Source organism: Diplotaxodon limnothrissa, linkage group LG12 (genome assembly GCF_057381915.1).
Source record: "Diplotaxodon limnothrissa isolate DT_005_m linkage group LG12, D_limnothrissa_male_GT1.1, whole genome shotgun sequence".
Lineage (NCBI taxonomy): Eukaryota > Metazoa > Chordata > Actinopteri > Cichliformes > Cichlidae > Diplotaxodon > Diplotaxodon limnothrissa.
Window position 1 is genome coordinate 3491501 of NC_140607.1, and position 17183 is coordinate 3508683.

General features: G+C 42.5%; 1 protein-coding gene across 2 annotated transcripts; it reads right to left on the reverse strand.

Moving 5' to 3' along the window:
• Positions 1-318: 318 nt before the first annotated feature.
• ankle2 (ankyrin repeat and LEM domain containing 2) lies at positions 319-16656 on the reverse strand. 2 transcript variants are annotated; one of them, XM_085367035.1, is made up of 13 exons: positions 16599-16656; positions 14225-14728; positions 12099-12290; positions 11524-11708; positions 10772-10960; positions 10546-10668; positions 10118-10181; positions 9334-9513; positions 9131-9233; positions 6278-6468; positions 5176-6034; positions 4737-4868; positions 319-959 (listed from the first exon to the last, which is right to left on the reverse strand). In XM_085367035.1, exons 2-13 carry the CDS (start codon positions 14715-14717, stop codon positions 755-757), a joined length of 2916 nt encoding a protein of 971 aa, XP_085223161.1. In that variant the 5' UTR covers positions 14718-14728; positions 16599-16656; the 3' UTR covers positions 319-754. The 2 variants fall into 2 exon arrangements, with proteins under 2 accessions (XP_085223161.1, XP_085223160.1); XM_085367034.1 differs by lacking the exon at positions 16599-16656 and adding an exon at positions 15529-15626.
• Between the last annotated feature and the right edge of the window lie 527 nt (positions 16657-17183).

The following is a 17183-nucleotide window of genomic DNA, read 5'->3' on the forward strand; positions in this document are numbered from 1 at the left end:
GAACTACCGAGAAAAGATGGAAATTGTATGAATTTATTGAAGGACAAAATAAAAACATGGAAGATCTCAGTTGCTTTATTTTCCATACATTTCATGTATGAGCTAGAGGAAATGTGTCCAAACTGACAGAGAGCTGGTCCATCACTTCAGAAAATTAAGGCAATTCCTGAACTGAGGGGGGAAAAAGAACATAGGAAATGGCAGTCTGTTTTAACACCATTAATAAAAACATTTAAATTTTGTGCTACTGACCAACATACAAAAAATAATTTTTAAAATATTGACATTTTAATTTTTTTTAAGAACATCTTCAGTGACAATCCTTTTAGGATCCCTCACTAAAGTTTTAGTGATCAACTAACTTTGGGGGGTGTGGCTTGTGTTCACAATATTCATAAAAGTTGAGTCAGGCTATGATAAAGGTGCTTCACACTTGCCACAAATAACGTTACCGTCAATTCAACATGGTCCACACCCATACAGTACATAAATTAGCAAGGTTTGTTTTGTTTTTTACCTTTTAAAGTCTGGAGTTGACATCACAACCTAACTGTGATGAGAATTCCTGTGTTACGTAGGAGTCGTACCATACATCATTAATACAAATCTTCCAGACACTTTGTGCATATTTCTGTTAGGTTTGTGGTTTCTGAGCTCTGGTGTAGCCAGCTCTGTACAGCTGGATTCGGGTGTGTGAGAGAAGGCAGGGCTTGGAGAGGGTATGGCTGCATTGTAGCGCAGGAGGTGGGTGCAGTTAAACTGACGGCTCGTTCAAGTGCTTGAGGCGCTGAATGTAGCTAATGTTGGCAGGGCTGTACCGGCTGGGGCTGAAGTCCGGTGAGGCAGCGTGCCGAGCGGGGCTGAAGCGGCCGGTGGGGGACATCAGGCCGCTGATAGGAGAGCCGGGAGTCTGATGCTGCATCCTGAGTCGTGGTTTTACCACTGCAGGGCTAGGCCAGCTACACAATACAGATCAACACAATAATCAGTGTTTTAGAATAAATTTAATGGTAAATATAAAGCATATTATTTGGGGGACTGGCCTGAGACTAGTGATGTGCGATACCACTCATTTCCTTTCCGATCCGATACCAAGTAAAATCCAGGATGGTATCGAGGATACTGATCCGATACTTTGTACAAAAACTTATTTTATTTATTGTATCTTTTACTGTATCTCAAATTATAGCTTCATAATGATTATGGGATATCAGACTACTTGTTATCATTTAATAATGCAGAATTATCTTATAAAAATAAAAAACCTGAAGTTGTGGCTATTTGAGCATCTTGCCTGCCTGCAGCACTAAAGGACTCAATGAGAGACGTCTGTCTCGCCCTAGCAGCACCCGTCCCTGTCCTCCTCTTCAGTTCGCCTCAACATACACTCGTCATATTCTGTCATATGATTTACTGTGAGGTGTTTGAGGAGGTTAGTGGTGTTGCCACAACACCTCACTGTCTTGCCACATGTATCGCAAACCGCGTCTCGGCTGTTTGTGGAGGTAAAACGTGTCCATGGATGACTCCATTTACGCTCAGCCATTGTTGTGAGTGCGCACGCCAAGGGGCTGCGACACATTTATACAGCCATATTTCGCATATGAATATGAAAGGCGGAAGAGGAAGTAGTTCCTTCCAATGTAGACAATCCGAATTATATAGTTTCTTTCCACTGTGTTCCTGTTAATGATAAACTACAAATTTACCCCAAATTACTAAAATATCGATATTTTAATATGAGAATTGATTCTAGACCATAAATGGCTGGTATCAGAGGAATCGATATTTTAGTATCAATCCGCACACCACTACCTGAGACTACCCTGCGTGGGTGCGTGTTTAATAGTTGCCTTTATCTCTGCACCCTGGATTTAAAGAGGTGTATTTGGACTCTTGATTTTGAGTTAACACATGATTTAAAGGGCAAAGAGCACATTCTTTGGGTGGCTCAGGTTGGAGAGTGGGTTGATCAATCCCCGACTCAGCGTGCAAGATGGTGAGCCCCAAGTTATACATCCATTTGAGTGAGAATATGACTGTGAGAAAGCACTTCGGTATAGAGGGAAGTCCTCTGTGAATGTGCCGTGTTCAAATTAATACAGGGAGTGCAGAATTATTAGGCAAATGAGTATTTTGTCCACATCATCCTCTTCATGCATGTTGTCTTACTCCAAGCTGTATAGGCTCGAAAGCCTACTACCAATTAAGCATATTAGGTGATGTGCATCTCTGTAATGAGAAGGGGTGTGGTCTAATGACATCAACACCCTATATCAGGTGTGCATAATTATTAGGCAACGTCCTTTCCTTTGGCAAAATGGGTCAAAAGAAGGACTTGACAGGCTCAGAAAAGTCAAAAATAGTGAGATATCTTGCAGAGGGATGCAGCAGTCTCAAAATTGCAAAGCTTCTGAAGCGTGATCATCGAACAATCAAGCGTTTCATTCTAAATAGTCAACAGGGTCGCAAGAAGCGTGTGGAAAAACCAAGGCGCAAAATAACTGCCCATGAACTGAGAAAAGTCAAGCGTGCAGCTGCCAAGATGCCACTTGCCACCAGTTTGGCCATATTTCAGAGCTGCAACATCACTGGAGTGCCCAAAAGCACAAGGTGTGCAATACTCAGAGACATGGCCAAGGTAAGAAAGGCTGAAAGACGACCACCACTGAACAAGACACACAAGCTGAAACGTCAAGACTGGGCCAAGAAATATCTCAAGACTGGTTTTTCTAAGGTTTTATGGACTGATGAAATGAGAGTGAGTCTTGATGGGCCAGATGGATGGGCCCGTGGCTGGATTGGTAAAGGGCAGAGAGCTCCAGTCCCACTCAGACGCCAGCAAGGTGGAGGTGGAGTACTGGTTTGGGCTGGTATCATCAAAGATGAGCTTGTGGGGCCTTTTCGGGTTGAGGATGGAGTCAAGCTCAACTTCCAGTCCTACTGCCAGTTTCTGGAAGACACCTTCTTCAAGCAGTGGTACAGGAAGAAGTCTGCATCCTTCAAGAAAAACATGATTTTCATGCAGGACAATGCTCCATCACACGCGTCCAAGTACTCCACAGCGTGGCTGGCAAGAAAGGGTATAAAAGAAGAAAAACTAATGACATGGCCTCCTTGTTCACCTGATCTGAACCCCATTGAGAACCTGTGGTCCATCATCAAATGTGAGATTTACAAGGAGGGAAAACAGTACACCTCTCTGAACAGTGTCTGGGAGGCTGTGGTTGCTGCTGCACGCAATGTTGATGGTGAACAGATCAAAACACTGACAGAATCCATGGATGGCAGGCTTTTGAGTGTCCTTGCAAAGAAAGGTGGCTATATTGGTCGCTGATTTGTTTTTGTTTTGTTTTTGAATGTCAGAAATGTATATTTGTGAATGTGGAGATGTTATATTGGTTTCACTGGTAAAAATAAATAATTGAAATGGGTATATATTTGTTTTTTGTTAAGTTGCCTAATAATTATGCACAGTAATAGTCACCTGCACACACAGATATCCCCCTAAAATAGCTAAAACTAAAAACAAACTAAAAACTACTTCCAAAAACATTCAGCTTTGATATTAATGAGTTTTTTGGGTTCATTGAGAACATGGTTGTTGCTCAATAATAACATTATTCCTCAAAAACACAACTTGCCTAATAATTCTGCACTCCCTGTAGAAAACACCAGTTCATTTACATGCCAGAATCTGTAAGATCTGAATGTACAGTAGTTTAAATGTCAGTCTTGTAGATTTCAGTACTGATTTCTCTTTTTTCCACCAATGTTTCTGTGGATGCCCTCTGTCATGATGTAAAATGTAAAATAAAAATAACAGCTTCTAAGCTGTGTGCAGAGCCAGTTTTTAAGCTTAAACAGTAATGAAAAGCAAGATAATAAAAGCAAATGCAAGGGACGGGAACTGATAAGAATTTAGCAATTTCGATTCTATTATCAGTATCTCTTATTGATTTGATTTCTCATCAATTCTCTATCGATTCTCCTTGGCTACATTTTGAGAGTCACCACATTTGCTAAGCTGCATATCAAAGACATAACATTTGTGCAAATTAACCGCATTCTGTGTGGTCAAATGTTTGTGCATGTTGGAGGCGTCTCCCCTCTTTGTTGTGATCAGTGTTGGGGTTGTTACTCAAAAAAAATGTGCATTACACATATTACACAGAACTGGTTCTCAGTTCCCATTTCAGCAACTACTGCACTAAACTGACCTTTAGTGCTGATTAAAGACATGAAAAAGTATTATCATCATCATCATCATCATCACCTGGTACTGAAACCTTTGAAGCCAGCAGGATCACACCCACACGTGAAATAAGCATACAAATAACTATGAACAGGGTTTGCAGGAAATTTAACTAGCTATAATGCTAACTGTACGACAGAGGAAAACAATGGAGCTGTGCTAGCCTAGCTGCATCTCTGCACACTGTGGAGAAAAAGAGGGGGAAAAAAACAAAAGGGCATACTTCCCAGCCAACACAAGCAAGAAAGCACCAATTCACAGTTTATGTAGATTAGCCAAGCAGGACCTAGCCTACTGTAATCCATGATTAATGGACATAAGTTGACAGATAGCAGCAGAACAGATATAATTATGTTAGCTGTTGACATTCACCTGGTTCATTATTCTTTTTAAGTCTGCCTACAACTGCCATCAAACACACACACAGCCTGTAAAACACTGGTGGAAACCCTGCATTGATATGCCAGCCAAGCTTACTAACCTCTGCATATCTGAGGCAGAGTATGACTTCACTGTGCTCTTCCACTTATGAATACTCGGATACTTCTGAGGATCGATGTCTGTGCCCTCTATTGCTGACAGGACCGCTCTGTCCAGTTTGGTTGGAGAATCACTGTAAAAAAGACAGACGATTAATCAGCTACTTATCACTTCAGCTCAGTTGGGGATCATCAGACTGCTCCTAATTGTACCGTCTGCCTGTCACATCCCACTAACAGCATCTAGCTCAGAGTGTGTTACACAGTACTTCTCTGGATTATCACAGAAATATTCACAAATGCTTCATGTAGTTCAGTTTCTTTTCCACATAGTCTCATATTTAATTTTATTTACAATACCAAACTTAAAGATTCTCAGGAACATTTTCTATTTGTCTGCTATAAACTGAATCCTCTGCAGTGAAAGCAAGTGCGACTCACCCATCAATAAAAAGTCCTCTTCTGACATGTGGTGGGGTCCTGGGTAAGAACTCATGGGAGTTCTCTAAGGACTTATAAGAGGACCCAGAGGATCCTGAGCTGCTTAAGTCCCTGCCCCCGTGGTCCCATGACTTGGACCTAGCGCAGAAATTGCGCAACCCTGACACTGACCCCCTAGTCCTACCCAGCATCTCCAGACTCTCCTCTGCTTCAAAGTACTCCTCTGAGCTGCCGCTGCTGTGCCTCTCTTCTTTACCTGCTCCCTCTGTTCTCCAGCCTGGCCCATCCACAGTCTCACCATCTTGACCGCTGTGACTGAGAGACAGGAGGTTCAGCCCAGAGCTCAGGTCTGTGGCTGAGGAGGAGTTATAGTCCCGAGCCTCCCTATGACGGTTCCCACCACTGCTCCTTCTCTCTCTGCAGCTGGTGGGACTGTCTGGTGGCTCCTGCAGAGACATGCGCTCAAACTCCACCATGAGATTGGAAATAGGCGACAGCATGCAGGAAGAGGATGGGGAGGTGCGTGGGGACACCTTGTCTCCATTGTGAGTCCTATCTCTGGAGGAGGAGCACACCCCGTTTTTACAGACTACACCAGGCGACAGGAGGCCGTCTTTGCAGCAGCACAGCAGGTCCTGCTCGGCAGCAGTCTCGATCAGGTCGGCCCCGTGGTGGCGGAGCGCGATGTGGAACTCGCGGCCACCCACAGCTCCTTTCAGGACGTCCTTGGATGCAGCACAGGAGGTGATGCTGGTGAGTGCTGCGTTCTGCCGGTTCTTCATCTCCTCAAGGCTGATATCGTCACCCTCGTCCAGGAAGGCACCAACAGAAATAGAGTTGCAGAACTTTTTGGGCTTCCCTGCAATCAGCGAAGAATGAGTAACAAAAAACTGTAAACTAAAGAGTGGTGCACTTTGCTTTAGGGCAAAAAAACGAGGTATGAAACTTTGCAAAGACCATTTAATATAACAAGAGGCTATACTTGAGAAACACACTGATTACGCTACATCACTAAAATTAACACATTAAATCAGGATGTGATCAGAAATGTGCACAGTCCATCTCAGCAACCCATACTTCTCAAATACAAAGCACTTTGTACCTGGAGAGGGGGTTTTAAACCTGTTGCTGGTTTCATTCTCGCCGGCCCCCTCATGAGTCCGTGAACTGAAATCCTTCTTGCTCAGGTAATCGTCCAGCTTGCGGAGCCCCTCACCAGATGACAGATCCACAAAACTATCCAGGAAGTCCCAATATTCCGCCCAGGGGTGTCCCATCTCATGAGCTAGGTCTCTGTAGGCAAGACGTAGATTCATTTAAATAACAAAGATATTTGTTTATTTATTGGTTCCCCATGATTGTGGCTAATGTTGAAGCTGATCTGCGTGGGTTAAAAGGATGCATAATCAAAATTAACCCATTACATTAATTTCGATTTATATTTCTACTGTTGGACTTTAAAAAAAGAAGCTGTGCATGTTTCCAAAAAACACAAAACTAGTCCTCAATTATCTTAAACTGGACTTTGATTCAGTCACTCAGGTCATCCGCTCTCTAAAATGAGCTTCTCCTTACCTTTAAGCCAGCTTTGTTATGATTTTCCTTTACAAATTCATTTGAACAGGAGTTGGACTTTGTTGCTCACAGCCAGATCTATTCAATTCAGTTTTATTTATATCACACCAAATCACAATAACAGTTACCTCAAGGCGCTTTATATTGTAACATAAATACCTTCCAATAATAGTAAGTAAACCCCATCAATCAGATGAGCTATGAGCAAGCACATGGCAACAGTGGGAAGGGGAAAAACTCCCTTTTAACAGGAAGAAACCTGAAATTATCATAATAAGGATATCCTCTCCAATATTTTAGAGAGCCAAGAGTCAGGGGGAAAACCCCAAACAAACCCAGACCTCATTAACTAAAACTTTAGCCATGATTATTATGAGTATCCACCATTATAGCAGAATAATAGTAATAAACTGCTAAATATTATTTTGGTAATTTGAAGAGCTGATTATTCCAATTATTGACGGGGAAGGTTAATGCATAAGTCGACCTTCACATAGTTACATAATGGGCTGTTCTATTCTCAGTGGTATATGGAATACAAAACATTTTAAACATTAAACAAAACATTAAAAACTGTCCACCATTTGGTTGACAGTTTTTGGTGGACACCAGAGGTGAAGGGAGCCACCAGGCTGAAGAAGGAGGCCTATCGGGCTTGGTTAGCCTGTGCAGTTAAACAACTCCTTGGTGGCAGAGCCCCTGGTGTTGATGAGGTCCGCCCCGAGTTCCTGAAGGCTCTGGACGTTGTAGGGCTGTCCTGGTTGACACGCCTCTACAATGTTGCGTGGAGATCAGGGGCAGTACCTGTGGACTGGCAGACCGGGGTGGTGGTCCCCATCTTTAAGAAGGGGGACCGGAGGGTGTGTTCCAACTACAGGGGGATCACACTCCTCAGCCTCCCTGGGAAAGTCTATGCCAGGGTGCTGGAAAGGAGAGTTCGTCCGCTAGTCGAACCTCGGATACAGGAGGAACAATGCGGTTTTCGTCCTGGTCGCGGAACACTGGACCAGCTCTTTATCCTCTCCAGGATACTTGAGGGTGCATGGGAGTTTGCCCAACCAGTCTACATGTGTTTTGTGGACTTGGAGAAGGCATTCGACCGTGTCCCTCGGGGTGTCCTGTGGGAGGTGTTGCGGGAATATGGGGTGTCTGGCCCATTGCTACGGGCCATTCGATCCCTATACAACCGTTGCAAGAGCTTGGTTCGCATTGCCGGCAATAAGTCGGACTCGTTCCCGGTGGGTGATGGGCTCCGCCAGGGCTGCCCTTTGTCTCCGGTTCTGTTCATAATTTTTATGGACAGGATTTCTAGGCGCAGCCAAGTGGCGGAGGGCTTTCGCTTTGGTGGCCTCAGAATCTCATCTCTGATTTTTGCAGATGATGTGGTTCTGTTGGCTTCATCGGGTGAGGGCCTCCAGCTCGCACTGGAACGGTTCGCAGCCGAGTGTGAAGCAGCGGGAATGAGGATCAGCACCTCCAAATCTGAGGCCATGGTTCTCAGCCGGAAAAGGGTGGAGTGCCCACTCCGGGTCGGGGATGAGTTCCTGCCCCAAGTGGAGGAGTTCAAGTATCTCGGGGTCTTGTTCGCGAGTGATGGGAGAAGGGAGCCGGAGATCGACAGACGGATTGGGGCTGCAGCTGCAGTAATGCGGACGCTGCACCGGTCCGTCGTGGTGAAGAGTGAGCTGAGTGTAAAAGCGAAGCTCTCAATTTACCGGTCGATCTACGTCCCTACCCTCATCTATGGCCACGAGCTGTGGGTAGTGACCGAAAGAACGAGATCGCGGATACAAGCGGCAGAAATGAGCTTCCTCCGAAGGGTGGCTGGCCTCTCCCTTAGAGATAGGGTGAGAAGTTCGGCCATCCGGGAGGGGCTCAGAGTAGAGCAGCTGCTGCTCCACATCGAAAGGAGCCAGCTGAGGTGGTTCGGGCATCTGAGAAGGATGCCCCTTGGGCGCCTCCTGGGTGAGGTGTTCCAGGCATGTCCCACCGGGAGGAGGCCCCGGGGCAGACCCAGGACACGCTGGAGAGATTATATCTCTCGGCTGGCCTGGGAACGCCTTGGTGTTCCCCCGGATAAGCTGGAGGAGGTGGCTGGGGAGAGGGAGGTCTGGGCCTCTTTGCTTAGGCTGCTGCCCCCGCGACCCGGCCTCGGATAAAGCGGATGAAGATGGATGGATGGATGGATGGGATGGATTAAAAACTGTATCCTACTGTGGTTTAGCTAATCATCCATAATGAAGTGAAAGCTTCCAATATGTATGACTATGTGAAAAGTGCAGAGATGGCATTTAACAGATGATATCTGTGCATCACAGCGGACACAGATATTCCTGAGAAAGTTACTGAAAATAAAATAAGACTTAGGTTTTGGACGTACCTGCCTACTCTCTCCGCCCCTCTGTCAGGATCAGACTTAAGTATGTGGTGGTAAAGTTCTGCCCGGTCTCTGGGTGGCGTCTTCCAGAACCGGCGAAAATCATCTGCCTACAGTGGAAGACAATATGTGTTTTAAAAAAAAAAATTATTACGGCCTTCATAAACACTGATAAGCAGGTTTTTTTGTTGTTGTTGTTTTTAAACTTGCTTTAGAGGGGTTTAGGGGGCCAGCAAAGGCAGTGACAGCCATCATGGGATCCTTGGGGCTTCTTGTGTGTCGCTGGATTAGCGAGAGACTTTCTGAGGACTCAGGTGACCATGGAGCACCAATGATGGGCTGGGAGGTATTGTCAGTTGCTCTCAGCAAAGGGATATAGCAACGGTCTGTGAAACAACAGAGACTCAAAGTCAGCATGACAACATAACTCATGACAACATTTACATATCGTCAAAGGTGGAAGCGGTGGGAGTCGAACCTTAAGCTGGCAGAGTACGTCAAAACAAAATCTAAGTTTATGTGTTGTCATGTGGCTGCTGCATATGGCGTTGGCAGTGTGCGCATACCAAATGGTATAAAGAAATACAGTATGCAGAACGCCGTGCCAAATGCTCTGACGCTGCACACCAGATGCCTTCAACTCTCACCGGACTGAACAAAAACTTGTCATGATTTGCAAAACAAACTTGTTGCAGTTTATTCATGAGTATACCCGCTCAGTAACACTAACACATGCAGTCTCGAGAGCTTGAAAAAAGTAACTGGATTTCTTTAGTTTTGTAAATACGTTTCACCTCTCAAACCTAAAGACATCCAGGGCTCTTTTTTCAAGCTCACAAGACTATTATGACCGACACTTAACAGCTCCAATTTTACAAATATTAAAAGGACAGATTTAAAAAAAACAAAAAACTAAGATGTCACATGCTGTGTGTTGAACCAGCCCAAGGAGAACAAACTTAATTTGTAAGAAATGTGCTAATCCCTTACCCTCCAGGTAGTCACTTATCTTCTGTTTCACTTCTGGACTTTTATTCTTTCTGCTGCATATAAGCTGTGGGAAAGAGGGAAACAAAATAATGATGCGTGAACAGACATTTATGTACAGCTGTTGCTGGATCAAGTGAGGAAAGAATTTGCTCATCTAAGTTTAGCTTACAATGTTCAGTGAGTGATTGCTGCCAAAGGAATTCAAAAAGCAAGCTTAGAGGTCACAGTTTAAAAACCTGTGTGGGCATAACTGCGCCTCCCTGAACAACTACTGCGAGGATTGCACTGAGAGAGACTGTATTTGCTAGACAGCACTCATATAAATGCGTACACATTCACGGTCACTCCTGTGGTTTAATCCATGCTCCATGTGTGTGCATCTGTGTGTGCTGCTCGTTTAAATAATGGTTCGAAATGTAAGCACTTACATCCCTAGGCGTCTGGCCATCCTTATTCTCACGGTTCTTATCAATGTCAGGATGCGAGCACAGGACATTGACCACATCTGGACACCCAAACTTACAGGCAAAGTGGAGCGGTGTTTCAAAGCCCTACAGTGGGGGAAAAACAAAATAATAAAGTTACTGGGCTCTGTTCATATTATTATTTAAAATGAATCTATTCAGGTTCAATTGGGAGTGTGAAAGAACTGACAGCTTTATCTGGAGTGTTGAGGTAAAGGTCTACAATGTAGCGGATTCGTTTCTGCAGCATGACTTCCTGGTCATCTGGGTACATGAGGCGCATAAACTCTGGGTTTTCCAAGGTGTCCAGCAGCAGCTGAGCAATCCCTGCCTGGTTTTCCTTGGCTGCCACGTGCATTACATTGTACCGGCAGCCCTCCTGAACATAACAAACCACAGAGGAACGACTGAATGGGTCAGGAATCCTTTTTAATCTCCAGTTAACAGAAACTGCACGTTTTTTTCTAAAAATCAGAATCTGACTTTGGGATTAATCAGGGATTAACAACATGCCACTGATTTTATTTGAATACCTGCAGCTTAATAAACAAACAGTTATTTATAATATACTAGCATCAACTATGAACACTTTAAATCCCAATTTTTAAAGTACTTTTAAATGTAAAACAAACACATGAATTACTTTGATGCAAAAATTCCATTTCAGCACATCCAGCAGGTAAATTCACTTTTGTTTTTGTCTCAGGAGCTACAAGCTTGACACACACACACACAGTAACTGAAAGGCTGGCGCTGATAGAGTCAAAATATTTATGTATCAACAAATGGCAAGTCAGGCCATGCTACTCTATTAATAGCAAAGACTTTCCAGAGATTGTGGCGGCATCTCTGTGCTATCTTAAGATGCTAAATACCATGCAACTTTCAGTCAGCGTTATAAACAGTCCGAATATACCAAAAGTATTCACTACATGTTCCCACCTGAACAATAGTGGGATTATCTCCTGAGCCAATGAGATAGCGTGGATTGCCCCAGACCAGTTCGCTGAAGGCCGTCTCATCGCCCTTCTCCACAGCTTTCCTTAGTTTGGCCGTCAGGTCCTGGGAGCGCGGGCTCTTAAAACTGTTGGCACGCTCCCGGTTGATGGTATCGACCTCCACGTTGTCTGGGGTGGAAGGGAGAAAGAGACGAAGCTGGTCACTGCAGTGAAGAATTTTTCAGGAGTGCCTTGCACAATGGCTCGGATTCTAGCTCGATCTGTAGTCTTTTTATCCGCTTGTGCCTTTTAACATGTCAGATACATCAGCAAACTGTGAAATCTTTGAACTATGCTGCACCTCTATATTCACACTGTAATAAATACAGCGATCAGCTCACAGATGCCACTTCACTTAAAAGCGATAACAATTTTGACTGATAACGGTGCACTGCTTTATCAGGCAATAAACTAACACAAGATGAGAAAATAAAAACTAATTCAATTGAATAAAAATACACAAAAAAAATACTGTAAAGCTCTTTTAGAAGCGAAGCCTAAATCATTTCATGTACTTACCTTTACTAATGGGCAGGCCTGGTTTGACAGGAGATACACAGACCGACTTGCTGGGAGAGGGAAAGTAATCACAGATCCCCTTAGCAAACTTCTCAGCATCCTCACGGTTGGAAAAGGCTTTAAAACGGGCTCCCTTCATCGTCTTTACAGCTTGAAGGGCATCTTTCTTATCTGAGTACACATGTGCTCCCTCTGCAGAAAAACACAAAAACCATTTTAATTCTTTTATTTGGTACTCCGTTTTTCCTTAATTGTTGTGTTTTACAGTGGCCTAACCGGTGGCTGGGTTTTTTCCACATTTTTTGCCCTGTCTGTCTTGTCAGCCACGTAAGTGCCACTGCTTCTGCAACTGCAAAAAAAGCCTGCCTTGACTGATTAACATTAACAGCACTGATTTTTATGGAAGCTCAAAGTGAATTTAGCTCATTGCCCCAGAGAGGTCAGGCTGTCCTACTGCCTGACTGCTCACTGCCAAGAAAAGAAAATGTTTGTCCACTAAACAAATATATATATATAAATAAATATATAAATAAAAAAATATCTTAATTATCTGATTATTATTGGATAAACCATATTTCTGAGACATTTCTTCTGTTCTTTGCCTTTGAAGTACTTTTTGTAACAACACTGCAAATTTAAATGCTTCAATCCAATATAAATTGTTTTTATTTAGTGAAGCACAGACTTTTAGCTTTAATTCAAGCGGTTTAACAACATTATTACATTAACTGTTGGAATTACATGCATTTTTATACTTAGCTCCTCATTTTCAACAACTTAAAAGGCTATTTGACAAACACTGTAGAATATCCCTTTTCTTTGCCTTGAGAAACGGGGCTTTGGGTGGTTAAATCAGTTTTGGAGATTATAACCCTGTACACTATGAGCAGTCACATGATGCCCATGCCATAATATTTACTGCACCATATTCAACAGATGAGATCTTTCAGATCATAAATGTTCTCTTTCCTTCTTCATATTTTCCTCTTCCCATCATTCTAGTACATTTTATTTTTGTTTGTGTCCGAAGAATCTTTTAGGAGTTTGTGGTCTGTTTTAGGTTTCTTCATCCTGAGTGGAACTGAGTAACTGAGCATGGTTTGTGTCTCGTTATAAACACTCTGTATTTCAATTCATGAAGACGTCTCTCGATTGTAGACCCTGACAGTTATGCACTTACCTACTTGAGATTTTTGAATTTGTTGACTTGGTGTGAAATTTCCTAACCCCCCTTTTTTTCCAGTCTTTCTTAACATTTGCTTTAGTTGTCTTCTGTGATTTTTCAAGTCATTTGGAGTTGCTAAACTGGACAGTGCATCTATTTATTTTCAAGAACAAACACAATTGTTTATTTGGCCATTTCTTACATTTTTGCAATCAGTCTGATAGGATAGGTTTATTTTAGTTTTCAGCCAAATGATAGCCTCCTTCACTTGCATCAGTATCTGTTTGGATCTCATAGTGACAGCTGCCTGTAATCCTAAACAGTTACTGCAATTCTGTTGTTAGAGCCACTGAATTAAAGCCATTGTGATAATATGCTAGTCATATGACTAATATAGGTTATTACAAGACAATAATTCCAACAATTGTTACTCCAAAGTTCACCGTCTTAAAAGGACAAATATCATGTCACACAGTCTAGGAAACATAAACAGTAATAACTACATTTCTAAAATTAAACTAACAAATGCATGCAAAATAATGCTAACTAGTCATCCAGCAGCTGGGAGCATCTCCACAGCTAGTGTCAATAACAGTAAAGACAGGTGAAGGATGGTGAAAAGAGAGCAAAGCTGCTCCAAAATAACTTGTACTAGGATAGAAGCTGTCGCTATTGTTCAGATTTTTTGGGGTTTATAAAATGGACTCATTTGCTTCATTCCTGCCATCGTCTTACTGGTGGCAGGGCTCAGTTCCTCTACACTACTTGAAACGCAAACAGGTGGGGCAAAAACAGCGTGTTGTACCATGTTTTTAAACTGCGTGAAGTAATGCTAAATTGTTTCAAAGTATTGTTTCTACAATTTCCAAAGTCAACAACACTTGGCAAGTAATTCTTCATACCAAAATTAAACATGATATCTAATGGACTCTAAAAAAGTAAGAAGCTGAGTTTCTCTTACCATTTCTTGCCAAGACATCCTCCCAAAGTGGACACACTCCATAATAAAGGGTTGGGGACACTTGTGCTGGCTTTGAAGGAGTTTCCACTTTGGACTGCAAGTTACTGCCCTCAGCAGAGCTGTTTGAGTTTGTATTTTCTGATATTTCTTCTTCCTCTGGAGGGTTGAGACCCACACCGTAGCCAAAGTCCAACTCTTCATTGGCAGCCTTTGAGGAGCTGCTGCTTGCTCCAGAGGTTGTGGGCACAACAGCCGAGGTGGCACATGACAGAGATTTGGCATGATCCACCACAATGTTCAAGGCACCAGCTGAAGAGCTGCTGTCTGTTTCAGTGGTACTGCTCTCTGGTCCAGCCAGGATACGGGCTAATTTCCTCTCATAGGTGGCACGGGTGGTGGGTGTAATGGGTCCACACTTGACGTTTGCCCGGGCAAACTCCTCGGACAGTTCATCGGCACTTAGCCCCCTCAACCTGCTCAGAGCCGCCTCCATGCTTCAGCTCCCTGTAACACAGCACAAACTTCAGCATTTACAAACAGCAGCTATTGATAAACAACTTCCTATACACTATAGTTTTATCATTACTCATAAAAATAAGTAGTACTTAAACTAAAAGTTGATGGATGTCTAAATCAAGCTTAGACTAGTATGTCAACATTTTCCACTGCATTCCACACGTGTGCAATTAAACAGTCTCTAATTACTGCGTGCACAATAGCTAAATGCCATGTATAATTTAATATACTCCAACAGTCAGTCCAAAGTTTTAAAATGTAACACACCGATACTACCATCACTGACACCCCCCCCCCCCCCCCTTTCAGTAGCAAAAAGACAATCATTTACATTTAATAAGCATGAGTATGTGTCTTCAACAGCCTCAATGAATTTTTTAATTAATATGACAGAAAAACACCCGGTGGTACTGATGGTCTAAATGCTTATTTTAACGTAGCATATTATGCCTCAACAGAACCACCGAGACCAGTGTTGGACTAGCATCTACTAGCTAGCCTGCTAACCAGCAAGTCAGCTTTAAAAGCCGGGAGTTTGCCTGACAAAGCTAGCACAAGAGACGCTGCTCGGAAGGAATGTAGATGGGGCTGGAATACTGACCAATATAAATCTGCATTAAAGTAAGTGCATAATAACAATATTAGTATGTTCATTCGCACGCTGTCACGCCCAAGTATGTCATTCGAGGTGGGTTTTCAGGCTGTAACGTAATAAATGTGATACGTGTTCGCAGTGATGATGCTGATAAAAAAAAAAAATTTAGTCACAAATGTGTCTCTTTACTTACCAAGGAACATTTTTTATTGAATGTACGGAGAGCTATGGGAAACCGTTTAGTTTTGCACAGATCAACTGTTGGACAGACACAAAGCTGGAGACGGTCTGGAAGAGTCTCATTGTTTACAACACGTTCTGCGCATGTTCAAATTTAAGGGAGGGCGCACGATGCGTTTAGGACTATAGGAAAATTTACAACTAGCTCACTTGAAAGTGACAGCAGCCAATCACAAATCGATTTTTTAAACATTTCTTTCTCTTAAAATATGCTACTGTTGTGGTTAAAGATCATTTAGATGACACCTTACACTGGATGTGACATGGGTTTAAATAACATCACTGCTGAACTCTCTCTACATCACTAGTTTATTGTTTTAAATACCGTATGTTTCTACATTTGTTAATAATAATACTCAACGTAACATGTCAAATATTTTGTGCATGTTGGTGACAAGAGCCTTTATCGGGACATGGCTGCTGGTCTACAGTTAAAAATACACCGTCCTCATATTTACGTACTTTCTGCTAGCCTTTAATATAGCATCATGCTGTGCCTTAGTAGACGTGACTAATTCAAGGAAACGATAACCTAGCGCCGATTTTTGTAGTTAATAACAGACATACTATTTTACAGTGAATAAGAAAAATACAAAAAACAATGAAGAATCTGAAATGTAAAACTGGTATAAAGAAAATGGTAAATATTTTGTGTTAGCACAAAGCCATGTACGCAGGCCAAACTGATCACTTATCGGGTAAAACAAACGCAGGGCATGGCGAAGGTATTCAAATAACTGAAACGATCAACTGCACGAATGATCGTTAAATATGAAAATTAGATTAGAGTGACATTAGGTATGCGATTCATTTCAGGAAGCTGAGATTGTCAGCCATGCTAGCAGTCATTAGCCAGCTGGCAAGCCAAGAAGCTAACCACTCGAGCTACCGGTTAGTGATAATAAAAACTGATACGAACGTTAAACGCACATTTTTTTCTGGTTTTACATTGCATATAACCGTAAACATGTACCCCAGTCAACTGTACATCAATGATATATTAATATATAATTTTAATTGTACCATTCCCACCTCCTCCTCCTCTCCCCGGCTATTTTGCTAGGTGTCTTCTCACCGCGACGGTTTCAAAATGCACAGAGCGAGGACCCGCTTCCGTCTAAAATACTGCCTGAGCAAAAATAACGATTGAAAAGAAAAAATTCAAAGTGGAAACAGGAAACAAAAATACGGGGTAATTTACAGAGTTTCATATTTAACTTATACTTGAATGGGCACACCGTGACAGATGAATAGTGCAATTTTATGATAAATACCAATATCACATCTTTTTAAATCAGGGTCAAAATGTCTGGAAAAAAAAAAAAATATATATATATATATATATATAACAAAAAGCTGTAAGCAATAGAGAACACGGTCCAAAAACATATGGGAACACAGTATATCAACATGTTTAATGTTTTGTGTTATTTGCTTCATCTCAATAAGCATTCTCCAAGCATCGTCCCTTTGGAAATTCATCAGCATAACATGGTATTTGCCTAAGCATTTAGTGTGGGAATGAGCATCAGCACAGCAGCTGCAGCACAACTGCATGCAGAAAGCTACTGTATCATCCAACAACCACTCTATACTGAAATGTTAGTG